The sequence below is a fragment of the Rhipicephalus sanguineus genome, chromosome 2 (assembly GCF_013339695.2).
Source record: "Rhipicephalus sanguineus isolate Rsan-2018 chromosome 2, BIME_Rsan_1.4, whole genome shotgun sequence".
Classification (NCBI taxonomy): Eukaryota; Metazoa; Arthropoda; class Arachnida; order Ixodida; family Ixodidae; genus Rhipicephalus; species Rhipicephalus sanguineus.
Genome location: NC_051177.1, coordinates 16,831,217 through 16,858,707, shown reverse-complemented (window position 1 = coordinate 16,858,707; position 27,491 = coordinate 16,831,217). Strand labels below are relative to the sequence as shown.

The window sequence follows — 27,491 nt, the reverse complement described above, 5'->3', positions numbered from 1 at the left end:
ATCACAGTTGTTCTTTGCGTTTGAGCAGTGCGCTACAATCCAATGTTCTTAGATTTTTTTTCTTAAAAACTGCGGTGCGTGGAGTGGCCCCTCCACATCTCCCGTCACACGGTGGCATTCGACGCATTGTTTACACGACGTTCCACATCGCGAGTGGGTGCAGAAATGGGCCACGTCTTAGTGTGCGTCTCAAGGGCAGCTTTCAAACTCAAGGAAAATGTAAGCGCATTGCTTTAAAGCGCGCCCTTCGGGGCAATCTCGCGGGTGATACTGCACACGCTGAAGCACCTCCAAGCTCTGCGTGCCGCCAGCGTTCAATGGTGTATAGAAATAGCTCGCCGTTTGTATCCTAAACAACCGGTGGCGCATGGCCGAGTTGTTTAAAGCGGCGCACTGCGAAGCGAGGGGTCGCAGGTTCGAATCCCGTTGGCACGCTTTGGAAATTTCTTTCTTCTGATTTAGTTTTCTTTGTGGCTTTTATTTATATATATATATACATATACATATCTGGGACATGACGGCGACGGCAAAAACCAGCCGAAAGTGTCCATATAATTGCTATCGCAATAAAAGTACAACCACTTAGCTTCATATTGATATATAATATTGCACTGTATTTATCATATTATTCATTGAACAAAAAATAATTATGAAAACATACAAAATGTGGCCAATTTTACAGCTTGTGGCCAATTTTACAAATATACAGCAATACACACTGTACAGTGATAGCGGTGAACAGAGCGTCGGCCGTCGATAAAACTGAACCATGGCAAGGTGTGTCGGCATTTATGCATGTGGCATCGAACATTCGAGCCTTATCGCTGGTGCCGCGTTAGTTCGAGAATGAACTCACTTGTTTGCGTTTGCGCACTCAAGCATAACAGACGATCCTAAAATAATCTCAAATGTTCTCAGACATTCTGGCACAGTTTGCGCAAGTCAGCAGCTGCACGTGCAATTGGCCGGTAAAATAAAACATACAAAGAAAGGAGCGTGTGTGGCAATAGCATTTTTGCTTTGTTTATTTTCAGGTAGCTGAGGCTGTGGCAACGTTTCTTGTACGCAACAAGTTTGCTGAACCTACGTCAAATTTTCAACGGTAAGTCGTAGCACCCCCTTTTTTTAATATGTACCAAGCTGATAAAATACAACAACAATGCAAAATACAAATAAACAAACCTAAGGCCAATTCAATTTCATCTAAGTTTCGATTTAGAGAAATGAAGGATCTTGTGGAGCTCATCACCCAATGTCTATTGATGATAACACAATTAGCATTTAAGCAGTGGAGAAATGCATCGTATTGCTGAAGACACATTTATTTACTATTTATGGCAACGGAAGCACACTGGCAAAGTTAATACCGAACCACCACAGTATGTGCATGCTTGGATGCCGCAAGGAAGGCTTGACTAAGTGTGGTCACCCATCTTCAGCCAGTTTTGCACAGCTGTCACTGTAAATTTGAGGTTGAGCATATCCGACTTCAAGTGAACTGTGGCACCTATTGCATAGGCATCTACATCAGGAGTAACACCTACAGGTTGAAAAGCTGTTTGCAGAGATAAGCCACTCCTCTAAATTGCTTCAAGTTATGTTCTTTTGTGGTTTTCCAGATCTTGAAAAGTAATTAATATGGTGAAGCATTAAGTGAAGCATTAAGTTGAAACTCTGTTTAATGAAGTGTTGAGGGCACTTGAATTACTTCACTAAATCGGGAAGTTGGTAAAATCGAGGAAGGAATTTGTCGATCCTTCGAAATTCAAAATTGTAACGTAGCGTAATCCGAAAGCTACTGCACTACCGTATTTACTCGAATCTAGGCTGGCCCCGATTCTATGCCGACCCCCGAAATTCGCAAGGCCAGAAAAACAAAAAAACTTACTCATTGTACTCGAATCTAAGCTGACCCCCCCCACTTTTGCATATCGTTTTTTCGAAAAAAACATCGGCTTAGATTCGAATAAATACGGTAACACACGCCTGCGTGTCTGAAAAGGCGATGAAGGCAGCCTGGCGAGGTGGTCTCTCGTGAAGCTACGACAAGTTGTCGATATTCAAAGACTGGGAGAACAAATGCAGTTAATGTGCGAGCAGGCAGAACAACAAAAGTTCCAAGGACACAATTAGTGCCATGTGTTGCATAAACCATGAAATAACGAAAGCAACCACCACGTTCCTGTGGGGGTATTTGCAGGGACAACAAACCACTACCACCGAGTGCCATTTGCTGTAAAAGCGCTACCTACTGCGTTGTGTAGCCTCGTCAAAATAAAACTAGTGTACTGAATAGGATGGCAAGATGTTTGAACGTGATAGTATTATAGTGCACGTATGAAGAAAAGTCATCTGGCTAAAAATTGAACTGAAATCAGTGCATTTTCGCTCATTTCTGGGTAAACTTCGCTAAATCAAGTTTAGTGCCATGAAAGCTTCGTTAATTCGAGTTGTTGACAATGTTTAACTCAATGGGTACCTACTGGGGAATGTAAATTTCTTCGTTAAATCGAGAAATTCGCAAAATCGGGTTTGGTTACATCGAGTTTTAGCTGTATTTCAAATAAGAATATTAGTTTATATAGTGCTGCCGTATTAGTCATACAACTGAGTATCGAATAATGTTCGTAGCTTTGAAGTGTCAGTGACTCAAAATTTACTATTCTCTCTTTCAGGACATTTCCAGCATGCTAGATTTCAGTCAAGTTGTATTGTCTTATGAGTATTGCACAAATAAAATGTTGTGTAATGTTGAAAACACCACATATGCCTTGGGTACCACTGGAAACCCTGTATATTGAGCTTTGTTGTTGTCTTCATAACATTGCAAAGCGTGTTTACCTGAATGCTTTATTCATAATTTTTAAAGGGGTCATGAACCACCCCTCATGCTTGGCGAAAAAACACGTCCTTTGGAAAGTAGACAGTGCTCTTAACAGCTCAATCAAATGTTGCAGTCGTGCACGGCAAGGAAAATTTACAAGCGGAGCACATTGCCATTTTCTCAGGTGCCCTCTTTTCATACAGAGGCCTGTGTTCACTCTCTACCTGCTGTTTGAAGTCAAACAGCAGATAGCATGCTATTGGCCAGTAGACAATAGCATGCAGCGTTTGGATCAGATGTGCTCCTTGCCATGGGGTGCCGCCAAAATCAAGAGTGGCGTTTGGATGTTATGTGCTTCTTGCCACTGAGTGCCACACCATGCTGGTGTCGTGCTCCATAGTCTGCTAACGTTGCACAGTAGTCACATTATGCTCACAGGAATCCCAACAGGAGAGAGCGGTCATGTTTCATCATGTGCGCTGATGTAACTTCTTTCGCCTGTGCCATCCTCCCCTGATTCCAGCACGCTCGTCGGGATGAGAGAAAGTGCTTAAAGCATGCAACGAATTCCTTGTAACTCATTTTGTTCTGGATAGATTCGAGAAATTAGTGCGCCAATCAACTCCAGCACTGAGGTCATTTGATGATTACTTGGAAAAGTGATTCATGACCCTTTAAAGTCTGCTGTCTTACCCTGGGGGTTGAATTTTTTTACCATATGCGATACTCATGGTTGGCTTTTGCAATGCATAATTAAAATCTTGAGAGCGACCATAACGTGACAAAAATATATTTTCCCGAGGTGCATTGCTTATGCATGAGTAATAAAAGCGATAAAGTGAAAGGTATGTTAATTGAAATAAATACGTTTTACAGGCTCAGAAAAATGCACATGCCAGATTACTGTCACATTTGTGCCAGTTGAAATCGTCATTGCATTCACCGTTCTGAAAAGTAGTTCTTTGGTCAGATTCGGCATTTGAACTTGTTAGCTATTCTTTGCCTTAATGGCCACCATCTAATGAGCCTGATTTCAGTATTGCATTTGGGCAGCAGTCCGAATAGAAGCACTTGCCTCTTGAGTCATGCGCAGTAGAAGAACCGAAGCGCATGTCCAGTGTGTAATGTCTGTGTATGCGAGTGCTCACAAGAAAACTCTATGATTGTGCACTCGTCAGAGAAATCAAATGAGTGAGATACTTCCAGTAGCCCTTCATCTTATTGCCACCAAGAGGCCATCAGTTTTCATGATCCTCAAGAAAGAACACACAGTGACCACCTGGCTTGATGAACTGGTAGCAGAAGAGTAAAAAATGGGAATTATGAAGCTCTTGACCCAATACGATCAATTTTTATATGCAGGATTGATAATGTAGAGAAGTGAAGGAAGTTTCATGTGTGTAACAAAATTGTTTCTTCCAATAAATGTTGTTTATCATTTTGTATAACTAAATGGTGTTTATTCTGGATGATCCTCATATATACCAGTGCCCACCTGTGAACAGCTGAAATCGCACACCTCTGGGCAAATAAATGAGCTTGTATCAAGCGAGAAATTAGAAATCAAATAGACATCAGTTTTTGTGAGTGCAACAAGTGAAGACCACCCATGAGACAAAACCAAACTTGCTGCTGGGTACCTGTTCCTGCTAAATAAACCTTGAAATGTAAACTGCAGGTAAACAGTGCAAGAAAAAAAATATGCCTCAAGGTGATGCCACTTGCTGGTCAAATAAGAGTTGGAAAAAGTGGCGCATTTTTCAAACAGTGACGGCCCCGGCCCCACACATGTATGGCGTTGACAATTTGGGACTTGTTCGCAGTGCCTTATATTTATGTCATTGACCCGCAGAGGGTTCAAATCAAACATGGGTATTCTAAGTCTTCCCATAATAGTGTGGCAAAAAGTTTTGGGGATTTTATACACGTTGCATAGGAGTGTTTTTTTTTGTTCTAAAAAAATTAGCGCAGCTTCCACTAAGTCACACGAGGCTGGGTCACAGCCAGACTTGTACACGTACCAGAAAGTTAGTAACCGATTATGCTCACAATTCCTTTAAGATATAGTTGATTACATTAGTCAATTACAGCCCTAGAAAAGTAACTGAGCAATTACACAAATGTAATTGATTACTTTTGTGTTACGTCCTTTCAAAATTTTATTGCCGCAACACAATAACACAAGTTGACTCAAACTACAATGGACTACAGTGGCTTGCATGGTAGAGAGAAGGCTGGCAGCTTGCATGAAGGCTGGGAGGCTTACAGTGGCTTCTATGATATAGTGTTACACGTTGTTAACTTTAAACTGGAGTTGTTTTTCAATGTTGTTGGCGCTGATTCTTCCACGTTGCCTCGTTAAGAGGTCAACTGCTACACTGAACACTCTCAATGCATGCGTTGGAGGGAAGGGTGGTCCTAGGAACACCTTGCGCACCAGCTCGTAGTTGTGCAGTGCTTCGATGCTAGTGTGCATATCCTCTATGAAGCGTAGCGCTTCGTTGTTGCTGGCGCTCGGGTAAGGCGCTGCTAAAGTCCCTAGATTTTTCCTTTTTACTTAAGTACCGACAACTGCCTCCTTTCCCGGCCCTCTCTCACGCGCAGCTGGCGTCCGACGCCATTTTCTTCCTAACTTGGAAGATTTACAAAGCCATGTGCGTCTAAGTACATTAGCCACGCATCTTTCAACGGACAATATGCTACCGCGACGCGCCTTTCTCCTCCCGTCAACCCCCTGTCACTAGTGAATGGGGGACGCGTTTCACCGGGTGCTGGAAAAATGTTAGGAAGAACATGGCTACCGAAAACGAGCGTTAGCCAATGATATTCGTCGGCGGCGCTTCAATGGTTGTCAGTACTTAAGAAAGAACAGGGAAAAATCTAGGGACTTTAGGCGCTGCAGGTAAGGCCACGGAAAAGGTGAAAAAGTAGGTTCTGTAGGGACCCCTGTCTGACAAGACGGAGGGTCCCTACAGAGCGGCCGCATATTTTTTGGGACGAGAACTGCGTAGAAAACTGGTTACAACTTTATTTTGGAAAAAAAAAAAAAACTGATTACCAGTAATCAATTACCAGAAAATGTAATTGAATTACCCAGAATGTTACAGTTTCGAAAAAGTAATCAATTATGTTACAAGATTACAAGAAAATGTAATTGACTACAAGTAATCGATCACTTGTAACGCGTTATGTACAACTCTGGTCACAGCAGAGCTGGTGGACAGCTAGCTGGTCCTGGCTTGGCTTTTACACTCTCGCCTCGCTCTTTCCTACTCCTTGCTATACTATACATGGCTATCCTTTCTCTCTTTTTTTTTCTATCTGTTTTCTGTGTCTGTTTCTATCTCTTTCTTTCTCTCTCATTCTGTCCTTCTCTGTCTTTATCTTTTTCTCTCTTTCTTACCTTTCTTTCTCTCTATTTTTTTTTTCTTTCTATGTCTTTCCTTCTCTCTCTTTCTCTGCAGTCATTCTCTCGCCTTCTATCTTTTTTCTCTTTCTTCCCTGTCTTTCTGTCTATTTCTTTTGCTCTCTCTCTGTACTTGTTCTCCCTTCCTCCTCGCTTCCCTTTCCCACCCCCTTACTATATTATACAAGGCATGCTATGCTCTGCTAGCATGCCTGGATAGCCGAGTGGGTACGATGCTCACCTTCAGATCGTGGGTAGTACGCAGTTTCGAATCTTGCATCGCCAAGAATTTCTCATTCTCTCTCTCTCTGTACCCGTTCTCTTGCATGTCGTAGCAATTGCATCCCACGCCGGACAAATCGGCCCACGTGTTCAGGGAGCAAAGCAGAAAAGAACGAAGAGGATGAAGAGAGCGTGTGCCGGTTCATGATAATTTTCCATCTATGACACACGGCAAACCTCGAGCATAACTGCCCTTTAGTAACATGCGAAAGTGCAGAAGGAACAAAACCCTAACAAAAATGTAGGACCAGTGTTGTACTATATTAAGTAATTTTGTACTGTGCATTACGTCAGAAGAATTGAATTCTTAACAAGGCCTTGCTGGGCCAGTTGGTGTGAGTCCTGGAATGAACAGTGGCGTGATCTTGTACGCGTTCTTAAATGAAACTGAGGCAGTCAATTCTATCGAGCTTCGCACGATTGGTCAATGTAGGGCCTTGGCGACTGTCACGGCTCGCATTGACCAATCGCGTGCGCCTCGATAGAACGGACTGCCTCCGTTCCATTTAAGCATACAAGTTCGCTCCCGATTGAACAGGCATTCACTAATGACTGAAGTTTATTCAGACACCTTCCACAGAAGCCAAGGGGCACACTCATGCAGTGAAAAGGCAGATACAGTGCGCATTCAATGTTGGAACATGTAAAAGTTTTACTGGAAGCTGCTGAGTAGTGAGGTTATAAACTCTGCTAGCATGGTTTGCACTAATGCACATGGTTCTTTGCACACTTATCTGTCCAGCCACAGCAGAGTTGCCAGTTCTGCCTGTAATAAGCGGATTTGGGCTCCTTTTTTCGCTGAGTCACTTGTACAATTTTCCAGTCGCTTGTCGCGTTTTTTGGACTTATTTGCATTTTCCAGGAAACACAGTAATTTTAGTAATCATTACGTTCACCAATAGCGCGTTTGTTGTTCACTAATAGCGCGTCTGTCGATGACTTTCAGTAGATGAGCGTTGAAGTCAAACACGCGTTGGTGGAATCAACGAGTAACGTTGGTCATGCACTGGCAAACGTGCATTCACCCGAATGGAGGCTATGGAGACAATGTTAAAAAGTGAATATATGCTTTTGTTCAGTCATATTTTCGCTGCGTAAAATAAAGTGTTTTTGTCAACTCTCACTTGTATTTGAGTGCCAATTTTAATGTAATTAAACATATTTTCAAGAATGGTAGAATAACTTATTCTTTTGGGCTTCTTCGTGAAAGTCGTGCCGGTTTTTTGGCGTTTCTTTTGTGGTGATTCTTTGCATGTTAGCTCGGTAGCATCTGGCAACTCTGAGCCACAGCGATCTCCTTTAGCAAGCCTGTCTTTACATTTGCTGACAATAACTGATATGTTAAAGAGTGGAGTGCAGCCACATTCTCCACAGCATACCACCTGCTACGGCCTTCATGGACAAGGAACCGAAAAGTGAGACCCTAGTCAGTCATTTAAACATCGACCAGTGCACGAAATATTAACTATGTGGCATTGTTCTTGCATGTTTTCCTTTTTTTTTTTGCTATGAAAAATAAATAATTCAATTCACATCGCCTGTTTTATTTTCTGGATTGGTACATTGCACAGAGGGCAGCTGCTTTGGTTTGTGAATGGTGCTTGCGATCTCGTGTATTTTCACTACACAGGAAAATTTTCTGGCCTAAGCGATAGAGGAATGAAACTCGGGGACCGTGCGGGCGAATAGTTGTAGCAAAAAAAAAAAAAAAAAGAAGCCTGATGCTTTGCGCAACGTTTCTAGAAACGTTGGCTCTGCGTACTACGCCCTAAATTTAAAACTGCGCGGGCCTGGAATCGCAACAGAAAGTTGCATAGTGTACAAACCACCCAGTCGCTTGGTGTGCTGCAGTCATAGAGTTCGTGTGAACACGGCCGCTGGATGAAAAAACGTCGGTGGTGTGAAACTCTATGGCTACAGTTAACGGTTTACGACACTCGCACTCTGTAATGCGGGCCACTGCAGACACGCGGCTGCAGGCGTGGCCTCCGCGATGAGGTTATGCAGCACAAACGGCGCGTTGCCAAAGTTGATCGCGGAGGCCACGCTTCATGACTCTATGGCAGTAGTGGTTACTATTTCCGTTTGCTCCATAAATTTCATAATACTATGTAACTTTGTTATTGGTTCTCTTAATCTACGGCTCATGTACGGCTCTCATGGGACAATACATGTCGCCATCTGTCGCGAGCTCTCCTATCATCATCGTTGTTTTTACACACTGACTATTCTGTGGTCCAGACCACAGAATAGAGTGCAGCTTTATTCTGTGGTCCACACAATAAACTTGCGCGCTGTGGGCTGTGCGGAAATGTTCTGTAGCCCAAGCAGCCCACCTCTCTTGACGACGGTTTTCTGTCACAAATTGCAAGGGTTCATTCTGTGGTCTGGTCCACAGAACAGGCGCTGTTAATGCCCTCAGAAGGAACTGAGCCCACCCCATGAAGATTTCGATTTGCCAACGCTCGAGCTCCCTTGACGACAGCTTCTCTCGCGAATCTCAATGTGCTCGCCGTTTTGTGAATCGCTATTGAAGACGCGTATGCGTGAAAGATTCCAATGTTTTGACATATGCCAGTATTGATATCAGCCGCAGATAAACTTGTTATTGTGAACGGAAGCAGCAAAACGAATGCCTATAATGATAACAAATGACAACGGTTCTAAAATTTCGTGAACCTGATCTATCGCGTGCGGAACACTAAAGTCACTTTCACCACAGTACGTTTGTGTCATGTGAAAAAGTGCACAAACATTTGCACGGGATACTCGAACTTTGAGCAATCCTTCTGAATGGGCGCGGCCATAAATCACCCGTAAAAGAACGCTAATGCCACCGCGAAAAGAAAACAATAATAACAAATGACAGCGTGTATAAAATTTTCTGGCCTTGATCCATCAAGTACGCAACGCTTAAGCCACTTTCGCCGCAGTATACCTGTGTCAAGCAAAAAAAAAAGCGCAGTAAGATTGGCGAGAACCTACTAGTTGTCACTGGACACAGCACACTTTGTCACTTAATTAGATACACTTGCATGCGCCGTATAATTACGAGTACTTGTATGATCGTCAACGTCTGAAAACTTTACAGAAACAGCTAAAATAGCCCCTTGCCAATCTCAGTGCACTTTTTTTGCACGACATTAGTGCACTGCGGTGAAAGTGACTAAAGTGTGTCCTGACGCGAGAGATCAGGGCCAGACTATTTTAGTAGTGTCGCCCTCTGTCGTTATGATTCCCTTCTCGCGGTGGCGTTGACGCTGTTCTTAACTGTGGCTGTGTTCGCACAATCGGGGGGATCGCTCAAAATTTGAGACTCCCGTGCAGATCTTAGTGCACATTTTCTTTTTGCATGACACAGATGTACTGTGGTGAAAGTGACTTAAGTGTTCCGCTCTCGATAGATCAGGTCCAGAAATTTTTAGAACCGCTGTCATTTGTTATTATACACCTTCTTTTTGCTGCTTCAATTCACGACAAGTTTACCTGCTTTGGCATGTCAGACCAGCAAGCATGCCAAAGGTGGGCTTCGCCTTCGTATTTCGAACCTTTCACGCATAAGCGTCTTCCGTCTCGCGTACTATGCCCGGAAATGGCCTCCTTGGTCCGGACTTATTCACAAAGCTGTGAGCGAATATTGCGATTCGCGAGGGAAGCTGTCGTCAAGAGAGGAGGGCGCAGTGCTTATTCTGTGAATTAGACCACAGAATAAACCCTACCAATTTGTGAGAGAAACCCGTCATCAAGAGAGGTGGGCTGTTTGGGCTACAGCGATGTCTGGTGCGCACGGTCCACAGCACAAGTCTAGGGTGGCTCTAACAAGTCTCTTTGGTGTGGTCCACAAAATAAAGCTGCAGTTTATTTTGTGGTCTAGTTCACAGAACAAAGCTGCAGTTTACCCTGTGGTCTGGTCCACAGAATAGATTGGGACTCTATTCTGTGGTCTGGTGCGCAGAAACCGTCGTCAAGAGAGGTGGGCTGCTTGGGCTACAGAACATTTCAGCACAGCCCACAGCGCGCAAGTTTATTTTGTGGTCCACAGAATAAAGCTGCACTCTATTCTGTGGTCTGGTCCACAGAATAAAGCTGCACTCTATTCTGTGGTCTGGACCACAGAATAGTCACTGCGTTGTTTTTAATCGGGGAGCAGTTTGGACTGGAGGAGGAGACTGACGAGTGGAGGAGGCGCTCGAGTCCGGCGGTGGCCCTGCTGTCTGCAGCTGTGCGCTGTGAACATAGATGGTTCACTGAGCACCAATGCCGCCAATACTGCCTACTGCTCACTCGTGTCTGCGGTAGGGAACAGTGTTTACCACCGTCACCACTTCAAGAGTGCCGCAAGGGCGCCGCCCCGTCGCCGTCGTCTGCAAAAGCGCGCGCACGTATAATGCTCACTCGCTCAAAGCAGCTGTCGGGTGCGTGACAGAAACCGCAAGCGTAAACAACCTGATGCAAGCTGCGTCGTTGCAGCGATATAAGTAGCAGCAATGTCAAAAAATGCTAAGGATAAGGAGAAGCCCCTGGAGAGGATAAAGTCGTTGTTCGGGCTTGGCAAAGCGTCTTCGCCAGTGGTGCCTCGGCTGGAGGAGCATGCCATCGACCTCGAAGTACTGAAGGTGGGTCGACCGCGGGCACTGGTCGGCTGTTCGCAGCTAAGTGTTTGCATGCGCAGGAACTGGGCAGCGACTGCGCCGTGGCACAGCGCCTGAAGGTGATCAAGGAACTCACGGAGGTGGTGCGCTCCCGGAGACTGGCGCAGGTAACTTGTTCGCGTATAACGTGAGGCTGTTTCAGGGTACGAGCTATTTGTGCTATGCTAGAATCAATTTTTGCGTGAGCTAGGTTATAAGAGAATCTTTCATTTGCAGCCAACGGAGATTGCTGTTGTCGGTAACGTTTGTGAATGACTTGCCGTGAACATAGGGCAATTTTTCTGCGGCCCAAACTACCACCAGGTAATTCAGATGCATAGTACTGACTTTCAGGTTCACTGAGCTGACAACCAGCATATGCAGTGATGCATTGCTGGCCGTCAGAGTTGCCTTTGAGTAGAACAGATCCATGTCAAAGAGCACAGGCTCTTGGATAATTGTGTGCGCATCCTCCTGGTAGTGGGCTATTGAAGTGGCGACACCAGTACAGTTTTAATCTGTGAAGGCTGCTTCTCGCTCTAGGCTTCAGTGCCATTGGCAGAGGCATAGCCAGAAATTTATTTCAGGGAGGGGGTTTCGACACCTCTTTATGTGTGTGTGTGTTCAGGTTGTCCTGCATAACCAGAGCCAAGACTTTCAACATGAAAGATGCATCAGAAGCGAATTGAACCAAACGCCTATATTCACACTAGCCTACAGACACTCGGGCTACTTTTTACTTCCCCTTAACTAACTCGTTATGTTAAATTACCCAACTTTTTAATCATTGGCTGAAGACAATGTATGAGTGCAGAGTTGCAGAGCACCTTCAGAAACCACCAGTTCAATTGTTCCCATGCGATACGCTTCACATTGTCCTTTTTTCTGCGTTGTCAATTGCTCTTTCAGAAGGTAAGCGTGTAGCGTAAGGCTGTGGGTGCCTCTGTGTCAGTCTTGTTTTAAGAAAGGCTTCAAATGCCATCCTTATGCATGGCTTGTTTCACGTTTTGACAGGGAGCGGCAGAGAGCCTGTATAGCCTGACTTGTGACCTGCTGAACCCAGCTCACGGCACCGAGGTGCGCCATGTGGTGCTTAACTTCTACTGCACCTTGGTTCGAGCCCAGGCAAGTGTGAACGCCTATAGTGCCCCCCCGTAGCCAATGGTTATACATAATGCAAACACTCATGACTTGCCTGAAAAACTAGTAATGAACTCAACCTTCTGTTATGGATGCATAAGTGCATACGGGACTCTAGTAAAGAGTGCTTTGGTCTGGGCAAGTTGGTGCGACATTTGGGAAGTTAACTAGCACGAAAGACGAGACGAAAGACATCCTGCTGTATGTCCTGTTGTACATGTGTCTTTTGTCTCGTCTTTCGTATATAATAATATAATAATATCTGGGGTTTAACGTCCCAAAACCAGGATATGATTATGAGAGATGTCGTAGTGGAGGGCTCTGGAAATTTCGGCCACCTGGGGTCCTTTAACGTGCACCTAACTCTAAGTACACGGGCCTCAAACGTTCTCGCATCCATAGAAAATGCAGCTGCCACGGCCGGGATCCCGCGACCTTCGGGTCAGCAGTCAAGCGCCATAACCACTAGACGACTGTGGCGGGGTGTCTCGCCTTTCATGCTGGTTAATTTCTCTAGTAAAGCTTTTCAGTGGCATGAGCAATGAGTGACACACTTGTTTCTCTTCAAGCACTTCCACTCAAGAACTTCTGGTTTTCCGAATATTTAGAAAATGTGTTTGAAAAAATAAAACTGGTATGAAATCAATGGTCCTGGTTCAAGTTAAGAGTTATATTGGATGCACACGATATCGGAGCACAAGTTTATTAAAGTTAAGGGCAAATGAACTGTTGGGATAATTAATGAAAATTAATCAAGTCAGTTCATTGAAAGAGCAGGTGCTTTTCTTGCGAGTAGCTGGGATCGTTGCAGCACCTGGCACAGCAAATCTCACCCACGAGCTTCTTGCTATGTGGCTTCTGCTTCGGCAATGCAGCGAAGCACAAAGTTAACTTAAACGCCGAGGTGTGAGTGCCGCTCTCAGACCTTTAAGTCTTGCGTTAGAGCCGCTTTAGTATTTTCACCTTTATTTGCATCACAGTCTATCCACCAGTAAATGAAGCGAAAATTCCACTGCATAACAAGGATTGGCATTGCATGAGTACATGCAGTACTTGATTACTCTCCCTGCTGCACAGATTTGCATACAAACTTGCTAGTAGGAAAGCCGGCCAGTTGGACCACAATGAAAAATGGAGAACACAGTGTTTTGATTGATATCTTTTTACTCGTGCTACCTTTTGGATTCAATTCCCCAGTTGTTTGAGTTTGTTTGCTCATTTCAGTCTACTAATTTCTTTCTTTAACCTTGGTCTTTTTAAGCGATTGCCATGGTGTTGCTAAGTAGTTTTGTTTTTATAGTCCTTTCATGCTGTCGTGCATTGGTCGTGGAAGTGCTATTAGTAGCATCTGTTATTATTAGGGGTGTGCGAATACTCGAATATTCGAATACAAATACGAATCGAATAGGAGCCCTGCGAATAGTTCGATTCGCGAATCGAATATCTACTATTCGATTTTTCGAATACCGAAACTGCGTAAAACAGTGGGACGACCCGCATTTTACGACGAATTGGCTTGGTCCCGGTGAACCCCCATAAAAATAATGTATTAAAAGCCTCGGTTATACGACGAAATTTTACACCGACCCTACATCATACAACTCTTCGACACCACCCGAGAAAAAAAAATAATCTTTTGCACTCACGCCCCTAGCTTGAAAGTGAGAGTGAGACAGGTAGAGAATGGCTTCGTAGAAGGGAGAATTTATTCTCCTGGCAGTTCATGTTCGTCTGTGATACAGTTTGCCTGGATCACAGACGAACATAGTTCCAAGATCGCTTCTAGATATGCCTTGATCGAGGGAGTATCCCATCGCTGTTACCTAGGAGGCAGGCTCGATCTATTTAGAGAAGCTTCAGATAGTCGACAAGCTCATCTTCGGGATCCAGATATTTTCACGCTTTCAGCCTGTGGAAACTTCTCCTGGTCGACATGCAACTGAAGGTCTCCTCCCTTTGTTTGCGGCACTCGCATTCACAGGCCTCAAGCACGCAAAAATGGCGCAACGCAGCTATCGTCAGCATGCAAAAAAATTTTCGCTTGACGTGAGCGTTTATAGTCACCAACTGCACTTCACAAGGGAACACAAAGGAACAAATACGATGCGCACAGCTCAGTCGCGCATGGAATTATCCTACGCAAACTTGCAACAAAGCGTGCTCCGTCGCCATTGTATGATGGCGATGGCACTGTATCTCACTCTTCTGATGGGAGGCTGTTGCCAACGCGGTTTCGGTTTCGTTTTTAAGCACAGGCAATTATCGGACTCGTTTTGTAAAGATGTGCGTTAGATTCGATTTTTAAGTTGAGAATAACGATTCACTCACACCTCCTACAGTTAAACGGTTAGGTGTCATTGTCTAAAATAATGTAATCTACCTTTCCTGGTGAAGTGCAGGGTTGTTTCGCGAGCTTATTCAGTCAGTCTGTGCCTGTTTTCTGGGGGGCAAGACTTAGCATCACTGCCCATATTCTTAGTTTTTCGATTATACGATGGTTCTGCGTGGTCCCCTCCAAGTCGTATAATCGGGGTTCTAATTAGCTACCTGATGGGAACGTCTCGTAACTACGTGCTAAACTGTAGCATGCATTAACCATCAAGTATGAATTTGCATCAGTTGCGATGCCAAGGAGCATTTCTAAACTAATACTGGGTCCAGTACCCACAACTTCTCACCAGTACCCACAACTTCTCACTAGCAGGTAGGCATAGGATGAGCCGGTCAGCAAATACATTAGGCTCGATGAGACTCGACCAGGCATCCGTTGCAACTACGCTTTAACCGCTAGTACGTTTAAAGCGGGTGGGTGTTAACGTGGTGCTATATAGTCGCCGCTCGATAATTCGATCCCTCCAACAGCTTCGGGGCACCGCGTCTAGAGGATATTCAAAGAAAGTTGATATTTCTGCTCCACTTTTACAATCACGTGCTAGTTCGGCAACTTAAAATAGAACACATATAATATTACAGAAATTTACATAACTGTGGCTCTCCCCTCCCCCATTTTGCAAGTAAAGCAAACAAATCAAAACCGATGCACACCACTGCATCCTACAAATAAAATTATATTTTATGAAAACTCATAAAAGTCAAGGCCTGTGAAAATAAAATTTTTAATATTCGATATTCCATTCGGTATTCGGAATTTTTTTCTTGATTCGATTCGGTATTTGATTTGAAAGCTACTATTCGGTATTCGCACACCCCTAGTTATTATCACACAGTCAGAGCTTACAGCTGAAGGGGTATCTTGAAACTTTGTTGCACGTTGCATTTTGTTTGACACTTCTAGTGAGAATCAGATGCAGAGCCATTAATTAATAATTAAATTAACAATTTAATTATTAGAAGGGGTTATTCACACATTTCCATAGCTGATTTGCATGCTGAGCTATCGCTTGCACTGAACTACTGTTTGTACTACCCATCATTCCCTTGTTGATTGCAAAGGCATTAAATAAACTTTGATAAACACTAGCACCATGCGTTTTGTTAGCTTTAGAAATTTTGTGCCTTGCAATGCAGCTTAGGGTCTGTTTTGTAAACTGCATACCTCGGAATATTGAACGTGCACCTTGGCTATGTACTAATATGCTGTAACAGAGCATGCATCTCATTTCCTTGCCATAAGAGTCATTCTCTGCCAAGTGTGGTGGCTTCGTTTTTCATCCTGTGCAGCGGGACCCACTCGACATCATAAGGGCTCACTGCTTCAACCTGGTGTTGGACTTGTCACTGCCCGAGGACTTGCCCCTAAGGTGTGTTTCTCAAAAAACAAAAATAAAAGATCTATGAACACTTCTAAAGAAAGGGGAGATTCGAAGTGGTAAGCACAAGGCAAACAGGTTAGAGCCAACAATTTGGAAAAGCAGCATGTCTGGTGAAGGCAAATCGCTTTTTGAAATGTTGAGCCTACTCTATCGGAGGCTTCATTTGTCGAGTATTTCTTTAGAAGGAAGTCACAGGCTTGGTTTTGTGACCCTCTGCGCTTTGCTCTTGTTTCACTTCTTTTACTGATTTTTTCCCCCCTCCTCATGCAGTGAAATGTAATGATGTAGCACTTTAAAGCAAGAATTTTTTTCAGTGTAACATGTATTTAGACCCCTCATTTTTTTAAATTAAAAAGTTTTCGAAAATATCTGATGCAAGCATTATATTTCAGCTAATAACTGAAGGAAAATGTTTTCTATTAACTATGAATATCTTTTTCGGGGTTATTTTGACCCTTAAAAAGGCTACTCGATAGGATGCACTTGTCTTCTTCAAAAGTGCATTTTGCTTCCTTTTTTGCTAATAAGCTGAAACATTGTTTCGCAAGAGCGCTGTCCAGTTCACATGATGATTAGAAATATTTTTATCAATCACTGTACCATCAACATATTCACACTAAACTAGTAGACCCTTGAATCTGCCCTATTCAGCCAAAAAAAAGAGTTATTTGAACAATGAAGTGGTTATTTGCTCGCCAATGAACTTGAAATATTAAATAATTTGCTGCTTTTTCTTTCTGGTAAGGTTCGGTCATGCCTGTGTTCAGGCATTCTTATGTAACAGTTGATTGTCCAGCACTAACTTTAAACTTTTTCTAAGAAACTATTGGTCTGGTCACACAACATGAGCTGAAAGCTTTTGAAACCAGGCACTTATAGCAACACTAGCTGTTGCGCTCACAAACTTCATGAGTTTGAAATGGAGCTGTGAACAGTGTATACAGGCAAGACATACTGAACATATCTCACCCTTGCATTGACAGGGGCTTTCATAAATGTGCAACAGCCAATCAATAATCAGGCATAAGTTTCAACTAACACTTGACACAAAGGCTGCAGGCTGTAGCTGAAGGGTAAAAGAAGACACTCAGAGACGTTAATAGCTGGGTTTGTTGGTGTAACAGGCATAACACAATCAAACTGTGCAAACACGCGATAGAAAAGTTTTCAGTATTGTGTAAAATGCTTGCGCATTAGTTCTAGCATGCATATCAACGCTTGCACCGAGGCAGGGTGAACTGCATGGCATAGACTAGTCCTTTAGTACAACGGAAAGGAGTGAAATGGTAACACAAACACATCTGACACTATAATAGTTCGAGCCTTGGGGCTCACCTACACGCTTATCGTCATTAGAGAGTGAACAAAGCAGAGTTTCTGGAGTTTCTGTAGACGATCCATCTTTCCTTTCCCTTGAAGAAAGTTTGGGGCTGTGCACGTCAACCGTTTTGAAGGTGCCTGCATGGTGGTTAGCGGAAGATGCACTAACTGTGGTGCTGCACAACAACACGGAGGTTGGGAGAAATTCTGGTGCATAGATGGTGAGTTAGGCAGAGGACATGCATCCTGCTCTGCAGTTGCGTTATGCTCTGCATTGACAATTACTAGCTCATCACTAATCATTGACTTGACTGAGGATTGTACAGGGACCCCTGTATTTATTCTGCTTCCCTGGCAGATTTACTTTAACCCTGAGGCTCACCGGCAGTTTAGGAGGTGTTGCTCCATGCTTAGAATCTACGTGCTGCTTAGTTGCCTGTTGCCTATGTAACACTCGTGTTCTGAAAGGATCTGAAATTAGCCAAGGAGCAGAAGACTTTGGGTGTTACCCTGTAATGCCAATTCCAGAATAAGGCTGGCAATTGTGCAGAAGTTTTGCAGGTGACAAGCCTGTAGTAGCCTGAGGCGTAAAGAGGTACGTGCCCATGTACTCACCGATAACTTGTTTCAGTGGGCAACATTCAAGTTGAGCAAGCTGAGTTTGCTCTTTCAAAATGCGGTTAATTCTTTCATCTTGGCCGTTGACTTGCAGATAGTAGTTTGAATGGCAAAGCTGTTGGATGCCTTTGTCCGAGAGGAAAGTTTCAGACATTTGTGACTTAAACTGAAGACTGTTGTCCATGATAGTTTCTTCTGGGAAGCCTTCCCTACCGAAAAGTGCTGACAAAAATGTAATGACTGCTTCAGATGTGACTTTATGAGTAAAGTAAACTTCAGGCCACTTGGAGTAGTAGTCAACTAATGTAATTAAAATCCGCAGTCCTATGAAACACGTTCACTTTGACCAATGATGTCCGTGCCGAGCTTTTCGCTAGGTTTAGTTGGCCATGGGACAGGCTGTAAGGGTGCAAAAACTGGTTTGGCAGACTTGTCTGCTGCTTGACAAGCAAGTTCTGCAGAACTTACTTATCTAATAGGAATTCACTGAATCACAAGTACATGACATGCTCTCCTAGGGCAGTTTCTCGAACAGTCACCTTTGGGGACATGATCAGTTTTGCTTGATTTCATGTGATGTGATAAGTACGTGACATGCTCTCCTGGGGCAGTTTCTCGAACAGTCACCTTTGGGGATATGATCAGTTTTGCTTGATTTCATGTGATTGATTTGGCATGGGAACATTGTTTCCGATTCCTGTTGATTGTAGGGGATTGTGGCATTTCCTCTAGGGCCTGCAGTTCAGTGTGTGGCTGGAACAGGTGCAAGGACACAATCTCCTTTCTGCATGTGCAGGTTGGAGCTGGTGCGGGCACTGACAGACAATGGAAAATGCTTGAACCTTTTTGAGGAACAGGCCGGTGAGTCCGCTTGCTGGATTGTGGACAAGTATACTATAAAGTACAATCCACTGCAAAGACCAGGACTGCTGTTAGTAGCAAGTTCATTTCGGCTGGTTGGTACATCTTGTCAAGCAGCAGAATATTGAACATTGTGTCCCACCCATTATAAAGTACTCAGCCCTAATTCTTCCTCATCAGCCATAGCATCAACAAAGGACACATAATGCCTTACAGATGCGTAGCGGGTACCTTGCTTCTCCACAGAATGACGAATAATGGCACAGTGGGTATTTCCCTAATTCGTAAAAATTATGATGATCCATGGTGAGGTGGGTATCTTGCAACGGTTCTTGCAGTAGTCGCATAAGAAAAAAAAGAAAAGCATCTGTGCATCTTTTCTTCAACCCAAGTTCATTCTGTTCAGTGTTGTGCTGTTTGACAGGAAAGCTGATTGTGTTATAACTTGTGCATTATAACTTGGCACTTTTACAAACTACGTTGTCATCAAACAGTTTGCCTTTGAAGAAAGTTCAGTCCAAAGACCATATGTGGGAACTAACACAAGGGCAGTTATGAGTAACAAGCTTGTAGAAGTTAGACTGCACTGAAAATTGTTTGTACTCGTGCTGACAGAAGAATGATGAAACAGGCTTCATGTCGGGTAAGGAATCTCGTTAACAGATGTAATAGGGTGTGGTAGAAGAGTTAAGTAGCACCAGGCATCACACAGTGCGAATTGCGTTATGGTTGGGTGGTTTAAAGCTTCCCACCCAATATAAAGTGCTCTGCCCTAATCCTTCGTCATTAGCCGCAGCATCAACATAGGGCACATAATGCCTTACAGATGCGTAGTGGGTACCTTGCTTCTCCACAGAATGATGAATAATGGCGTAGTGGGTACTTCCCTAATTCGTAAAAATTATGATGATCTATGGCAAAGTAGGTACTACATTGCAATGGTCCTTGCAGTACTAGTTGCCCCCAGAAGGAGAGAGAATGCTCTTTAATGAAAAACAGAAGATTCTGCTGGCCCATATACCGTATTTACTCGAATCTAACGCGCACCTTTTTTCCGGTAAAACGAGTCCAAAAATAGCATGTGCGTTAGAATCGAGTACCGAAAAAAAAAAAAAAGAAACTCGGTTATTGTATTGCCATCGGCATTTCAAAATGGCCGCCTCCTACTTGGCCATTTCTGCCATTATTGTTTCAGTTCGTACGTGTGCTGAGGAGATTGTCATCCCGTTCTGCGTTCACATCGACGGCATGGAAGTGCAGACTCCAAATACTCGACTAGTGCACCATGATGCAGCATTAAAAAGAATAGTTGTTACAAGTGCAGAGATGGACGGAAATCGGGCCACATCGCGGTCATTCGGTGTTCCCGAAACACGCGTGCGAGACTGGCGCAAACAGTAGCAAAAGTTTTTTTTACAGCAAAGCTTCACGAAAAGGTTTCAGTGGACCAAAGCAGGGCCGGTTTCCCGAAATCGAAGAGCGTTGACAGCGACAAGGAGTTGTCTGACAGTGGCGAGGACTGATCCATTACGCGACTCGTATCGCCGCCGTAGTCGTGACAGTTTTAGCGGCAATGCCTGCCTTTTGACTTTGTGTTTTACTTTTTTGAAACTGTAGTTCTTTAAAACCCAAATACTTGTTCTTCTGAGTGTGCGAAGTTTGACTCCTACGGACTTTTTTTGTTCTTTCCTCTCACGAAAAATGGGTGCGCGTTACAATCGATGTATTACTTTTTTTTTTTTTTTTGGTCGCGGAAAACGGGTGCACGTTACAGTCGAGGGCGCGGTAGAATCGAGTGAATACGGTAATGGCGCCTACGTGCTACACTGTATAGGAGAAGGGAATGGAGGACAGAAAGGACCTAGGAGGAGGAGGGCAGGAAAGCAAAAGGAAAAAAGAGTTTACGGCGGACTCCATAAAGGCTACACCTCCAGCTTTCAGTGTGACTGTGCAGCATGTTCCACATAGGCCTGGCATTTTTTTTCATCACGCACATGCCGCAAGGACAAAGTGAACGAAGTTAACGCGCAGCTTGCGCCACACGGATCACACTTCTTTTCTTTTTCTTCTTTGGTACCATATGTGTTGTCGCCGATGCCAACACCGTCGAACGTTCACATCCCACACCTCATGAGGCACTTAAGGCTTTCACCTTCATGTTCACTCCGGTGTTACGGTGGTTATGGTGCTCAACTGCTGACCCAAAGTCACGGGTTTGATCCCGTCTGCGGCGATTGCCTTTCGATGAAGGTGAAATGCTAGAGGCCTGTGTACTGTGCAGTCTCAGTGCACGTTAAAGAACGTCAGATAGCCAAAATTTCCGGAGCCCTCCGCTGTGGCATGCCTCATAATCATAAATCATATTGTGGTGTTGGCACGTAAAATCCCAGATATTATTATTATTAGTAGTACTTCGTTGTCATCGTTTTGGTTTATCGGCTATTGGAAGAAAAGATAATTGGAACAAGGGCCCGAGTCCAATCGACCTGTTAATAGTATCCTAGAATCCATGTGTGATTGTGCTAACTCTTGTCCCTAGGTGCATTTCTTGTTCGGTGGATGCCTGAGGTTTTGAGTGCTGGCAGGGCACAAGAGCTGCTGCCTCTGCTTGTGACCGTGGTGCGCTTCAACTCGTCTTTCCTCGACCGGACCACCATCATGGGATTTGTGCAGTGAGTTCTTCAGTGTCCACGTTGTCTGTGGCATGATTTGTTGTCTTTAGGGTGAAGGTAATGCTCTGCATGTGTAGTGGAACAACGGTGCCTGCTTACTTCTTGTGCAGGAACACCTGCATCCTGTGCTGCCGCACCAATTCAGAGCTAGATGTTCAGGTAGGCCACTGCCACTATTATTATTGTTGTATTATTAAAATGTAGCATATTCTGTAATAATGACTAGTACTTCAGTACTGACAAGGTTAATCATATCAGCTTCATAATTTTTTAGAGCATGTTGCATCACTAGTCTCAAAGGTTGTTTGATACAATTGATTAACTCCACTTCAAATGTATTGATTCCTCTCACTGGAAGTATTGGTCTTGCAGCTGGGTTTGGAGCTGCTGGACAGCGTGGTGGGCTATGGTATGGTCAGTGCAGAGTTGCTCGGCCACCTGGTGCCTACAGCTTGCCGCACAGTGGTGGTGGCACCCTTCTCGGAGCCTAGCTGGCGACTGATGCGCAACCTGTTGGGCACCCACCTGGGTCACCGCACCATTGGCTATCTCTGCCGCTTGCTCGAGGACAGGTGTGCACTTTTCTTTGCTGCTGCTGTTCCCTGCCATGGGTAATGTCTGTGGGTGTGGTCTATGGGACGTCTAGTGAGTTAGCGAAGCAGGCGGAATTCTGAGTAATGGCAGTAATGGTCAATGGCAAGATTCACTCACTCCAATGTAGATGCAAACTAACTGATTAACTTTTCTACATGGAAAACTGTGTGGTCAGCTTGAGTTAATCCTACACTAGCAAGAACCAGTCACCAATTCAGCTCTGAACTTACCTTAAGAGGGTAGCATATTGGGCTTTCATTGTGTCACAGAAATGCAAACTGCAAAATGGAAACAACAGGATGAAAGAGAGATGTGCAAAGGCTGTGTGTGTGCGTGCTCTCATCAGTGAACAGTAACGTGCCATTGCCAGTGACCAAGCAAAGAAGACGTTCTAGAGCCTCTGTTTTCCTCAGCTTTAAGTGCACTCGCAGTGGACGGCTGCACTTTAAAGTTATTAATTGCTGTTTTTGAGTATGGTAATCACTTCTTCTCAGGAACCCCGCTGTACATGTGCAGGTCCAACGTGTGCGACACCAGTCTGCTCAAAGGGGCAGTGTTCTTTGTGGGCGCTGCCCTGTGGAGTCCGAATGCAGTCAGCTCGTTGCATCATAAGGCAGCGGGCGTGCTCCCTTCACTGGGCCGGGCAGTGGACAGTGACAGGGCTCATCCGTCTGTTGCCTACGAGGCAGCTGTATGCCTGCAGTGGTTGCTGGGGGAGGGCGCACCCCCGCTTGGGCCGGTCGCCTGGGATGCCATTCTGAACCTTCTGGCCACTCTTCTCACTTTCCCACAGGTATTCTTGCCTACTCATGATGTTTCAGAATGCATGCTAGAATTCCTAGCTGTGTGTGTTCAACAAGGGCAATCAAATGCAAATGTGGCCTTGAACACAAAAGCTGGCGTGAGAGAAGCGAAGCAAAGAAAGATCATGTTACGTCTAGGGGAGTGAAAACTGGACAAAAGCGAGTGAAAGCATGATTAAGTGAGTAGTGATCTAATTAGTGAACATTGAATAGTGAACGTTAGACGTCTGTATAAATTGGCTGATAAAATAGCCACACTGGGTGGCTTTCGCCTTCGAGTCAGCTTATGTGAATGCGTAAGGGATCCTGTGAATCTTTAAACGACCACTAATAAGGCAGCAAATATTATTGAATGAAACAGCCTGTATGGAACATAAAAAGTGGCAAGATTCATCAGCAAATCATACTATATTACCCCCGTTTGGCCCTCGTCTTGTACTAGCTGTTTGTTTTCATACTCAACTGCAAACTTGGCCATTTTATTCTGAGGCAGTAAGCATCAGTGGGCAATATTCATGGTGGGTATTTGTGTACTCAATTTTTTATGTTGCGAAATATGAAATATAGTTTAAAGCAGATGGAAAAAAGGAAATTTATTTCAATTTTAATGCCGAGAAATGGAAAGATGGCTCACTTCTCTGGACTCGTTATTTATTTAATTAATTTATTTATTTTACCCCTCAAGGCCAAAAGCATCACATAGGGGTGTGGGAACAAAATACATACACACATACATACATAAATGCATACATAAGGCAAAACAAATAGTGAGTAATAATAACAGTAAGGTAAAACAGGCTATTATTTAAACAGTGTTGGTTAGTGCTTCGTGAAAACATTGATTGTTGGGGATTGATGTGATTTCAGCAGGAAGATGGTTCCACTCGATTGCCGTGCGTCGTGAAAATGATTCGGAGAAAATTTTTGTTTTTTAAAATGAAAGAGCTACTTTATGGCGATGATCAATGCAATGGGATGTACACCGCGGTGGAAGAATGAATGTATTGTGAAGAGTGGAATGATAGTATATCTTGTGAAACAAGTTCAAACGGGCGAGTTCTCAATGAGTCCTTAAATATGGAAGGGAAAGGATGGCTTTCATGGCTAATGTGCTAGGAAGCTATATATTTAACACTGGGTAACACAAGGATGAGAAGGGAGGACACAACACGTGTGTTATCAGCAAAATGGTTTATTGCAACTGCAGCACGAACATATACAGTGGTGGTGCTCACACACTGCACCCAGATGTCATGCGCAGAGAAGTGCATTTTTTTCTATCATTCTGTGGTTTACAAGATATGCGAAACAATTCAAAAGCTAATGCATGTTCAAAAGAATTGGCTGCCATCCCGCCCTGCAAACGTGAATGTCCAGCCACACATGCTGATCGGGGTATGTTTTATAATTAATTTAGAGTAGGGGTGTGCGAATATTCGAAATTTCGAATATTTTTCTAATAGTGTTTGCTATTCGATTCGATTCGCTCTGGAATTTTACTATTTGAACTATTCGAACTTCCCAAAAACAAATACAGTCCACACCCGATTGAAAGTGACCCCTTCAGATTTTTAATATGCTTCACCTCATTACACTCTCGTATTGCGGCAAAGCTGCCTTTCAAGCTCCGTTACGGTCGAACTTTCCTCACAAAAATGTGTTTAGACAGTCTATAGACTGTCTCAACCCAATTTTAGACAGTCTATAGGCTGTCTAATACCCGTGACACACGGGCATGTTTGAAAGGCCATTTAGCCGATGGCCATCGAAACGCTACAACTCCATCGAACTCGATGGAGTTCTCGCGTTGCCACACGATGGTTTTCAACGGCCGTTGACTGATTCAGGTGTTTCTCGCAAACATTTTGTGGCGCTGCTAATCTTATTTTCGTTTTCATGTCGTCGTAAGTGAACTAAAATAAATCCACTTAAAAGCACACATTTGTGCGTTGTCTTGTTCTGAAATATAAAAAAAATGTTTATACATAATTATAAGTGCAATATTAGTTATAAGCAGAGTTGGTTATAAGTTTGTTGAACAGTGAAACTGTGGCTACGTTATAACCGCTTTACCCATCCGGCCGCTTTTCCAGGTTTGCGAAGTTTACCACGTAGTTTTGCCTGGTTTTGCGGTTGTGTGTATTCATTTCGTTTCGTTGGTTTCATTACGTGCCTGTTCCGCCATCATGAGTGACCGTGAAACAGATGACAAGGCCGCTATGGTGTTCTATGCGGCTGCGATCATGCAGCTTGATGCTGGGATCGAAGCGGCGAAAGAGAAAGCCAATGCCATCGAGAATGAGCTGTTGCTCGTGAACAATTTGCTGACGACTGTGGATGCGGTGACAGAACGAAGCGTGAAATCACACAAATACTTTAGTAAATAGGTTACAACGCCCATGCACACTACTTTTAATGCATACTCGTTAAATTTTTCCTTTTCTAATCATGAGTACGAGCACACTGGGAACGAGAGGGCGCGGTGACGCTGTTTCCGCTTCCGCCGCTCGATGGCCGTCGAAGTTTCAATGGAGTTGTGGAGTGCTCCGTCGACTCGATGGGCCACTGACTCGATGGCCTTCAAAACTGCCCGTGTGGCAGCGCGTGCATCCCCGTTGAGTCAATGGGCCATCGGTTCAATGGCCTTCGAAACGCCCGTGTGACACGGGTATTAATAAATCTTTGTAAGGGTTTTCCAAGACACAGTCAACGTCCGATTGGAAGTGGTCCCTAGATTTACAATATGCTTCACCTCATCACACCCCGGTAATGCAGCAAAGCTTTCTTTCAAGCTCTGCTACGGTCGCAAATGTATTAACTCAAGAAAACGCTGGTTCCAACATGGAGATGAAAGATGTGGCAGAGGTGGGGGCTCAATTAATGCTGTTTTGGACCTGAAATTTTGGCAGGAAGTCCGTCGGAAGCCGAAGCTTCTTAGTATCCAAAATTTCAGATGTTCTTATATATCGACGTCTACAAGGCAGATTTGGAACTTCGGACTTGAAGGGAGCACACCCTTGTCCGCCACATCAGTTTGGCTTCCATAGAAGTTGAAAGAGGAGGAGAGGCTGAGGAAATGGCATCTTTGCCTATCACATGTAAAGTGTTGTCGGCAACACTTTGGTTGCACCAAATCATGTACATAATTACAATTCGGCCTCTACATTGCCTCATTCCTGATGAGACAACTATGAAACACCACCCCGCCAACGCTTCATCAACCTAGTGAAAAGAAACACTTTCATGTTGCTATCTCATAAGAATATGCTTAAGAACCCTCTCTAACTTTTTTTTTCTGCAATTTCGCTTCGAAGTATTAGAGAAATATTCGAAAAATGTTCGATTCGATTTGCACTCACACTTCAATATTAGAATTCGCTTCGCACCCAAAATTTTACTATTCGCACAGCTCTACTTTAGAGTAATGGTAGTGATAATCGCTTTGTGGTCACTGTGGTCCGTGATTGGTTCCGCGACCATTTTCAGCAAGAGAAATTTTTTCCTTTCGTCGAGCATTGCATTCACGCTGTTCTTCTAGTGTCTTTAATTTCCGTGGTCTACCCATGGCAGTCTTAGAATGAACTGAATGAGTTGCTAGACGGGTCTCCGCTTTATGTATGAAAGCTGGAAACACCCGTGGGGAGAAGGAAGGGCCATTTGATGTCACTTGAAACCCTCGTGTGAAGTGCAAAGCAGCTGCAACCTAATCTTTACCGGGAGCGCGTGGTAGGGTGTTCCCATTGTTCGCAGGTGCCTTATCATCCATCATGCGGTTTTGATGCTTGTTTCGTGGTTTTCCTTATTGAAACGAATACTGAGCTGTACGCTGTATGCCTTATTGCAAAGACAGATATGCCGTTTGCCTGCAATTGCTAAAGGGCCCCTAAACCACTCAGAGGTTGAAATTTAGTTGTGGCGTGGCAGTTGTGCACGAGTCTACAGCGAACGCTAGCATAGTTACACACGTTTGCTCGTTTCACTCTTTCCTTCGCCACGTTGCATTCGTCGGCTCGTCCGTCCACCCCTCCGAATACCCTTCCTCAGCGTCAGAGGTGAAAATGCAAGGATCGCGTGCATGTGCTAGCAGAGGAGCATGCGAGCATCTGTGGTGAGTAGTGGGATTTGCCCAATATGTGTGGTACATACGCGCTGTAGGAGCTTTGTGCTGACGCCACGGAATTTTCAGACCAACGAGAGGCATCAGCTTCTCTGTAAAAAATACAATTCTTTATCCGACAGGGACAGGGATTGTGTGCTTGCACAATCGCTACCCAACTTTGCGATTTTGGCGGCTTCTACTATTTATCTGGTTAGTTCATCACAGTTGGTCGATAGCACCTTAGTGTTCTAAAAAAAATCGCTAGCAGTGCAATTGTTGTTCAAAAGAATGAAACGAGCTGAGTTATTCTGAGTTCTAAGGTAATGAGTAATTTTGCATGCATAGGGTCCCACACAGAAGCAGCATATCCAAGCTTTGGACGAATTAAGGTACTGTTAGTTGTCATGAAAACATCATTTTTAAGAGCCAAATAACTTGACGTCAAAGGCGCTACTGCAAACATCCTTT

General features: G+C 44.1%; 2 protein-coding genes across 4 annotated transcripts in view; both read left to right on the top strand.

Moving 5' to 3' along the window:
* LOC119382456 (protein phosphatase methylesterase 1) overlaps nt 1-2,758 on the top strand; it is a 46,760-nt gene extending 44,002 nt beyond the window's left edge. For both annotated transcript variants that reach the window (XM_037650167.2, XM_037650165.2), the window contains 2 exons: nt 1,035-1,102; nt 2,676-2,758. In XM_037650167.2, coding sequence (XP_037506095.1) covers nt 1,035-1,102; nt 2,676-2,694 — 87 coding nt within the window. In that variant the 3' untranslated portion in view covers nt 2,695-2,758. The remainder of the gene's footprint in view (nt 1-1,034; nt 1,103-2,675) is intronic.
* A 7,898-nt stretch (nt 2,759-10,656) lies between these two features.
* LOC119382455 (tuberin) overlaps nt 10,657-27,491 on the top strand; it is a 122,180-nt gene continuing 105,345 nt past the window's right edge. Inside the window, exons 1-9 of one of the 2 annotated variants that reach the window (XR_005181536.2) lie at nt 10,657-11,128; nt 11,185-11,271; nt 12,158-12,268; nt 15,965-16,044; nt 18,791-18,855; nt 21,395-21,527; nt 21,638-21,686; nt 21,900-22,099; nt 22,638-22,914. Coding sequence is in view for 1 of the 2 variants with exons in the window: in XM_037650164.2 (XP_037506092.1) it covers nt 11,000-11,128; nt 11,185-11,271; nt 12,158-12,268; nt 15,965-16,044; nt 18,791-18,855; nt 21,395-21,527; nt 21,638-21,686; nt 21,900-22,099; nt 22,638-22,914 (1,131 nt within the window). In the remaining variant the exon portion in view is untranslated. The remainder of the gene's footprint in view (nt 11,129-11,184; nt 11,272-12,157; nt 12,269-15,964; nt 16,045-18,790; nt 18,856-21,394; nt 21,528-21,637; nt 21,687-21,899; nt 22,100-22,637; nt 22,915-27,491) is intronic. The other variant, XM_037650164.2, reaches the window with a different exon arrangement.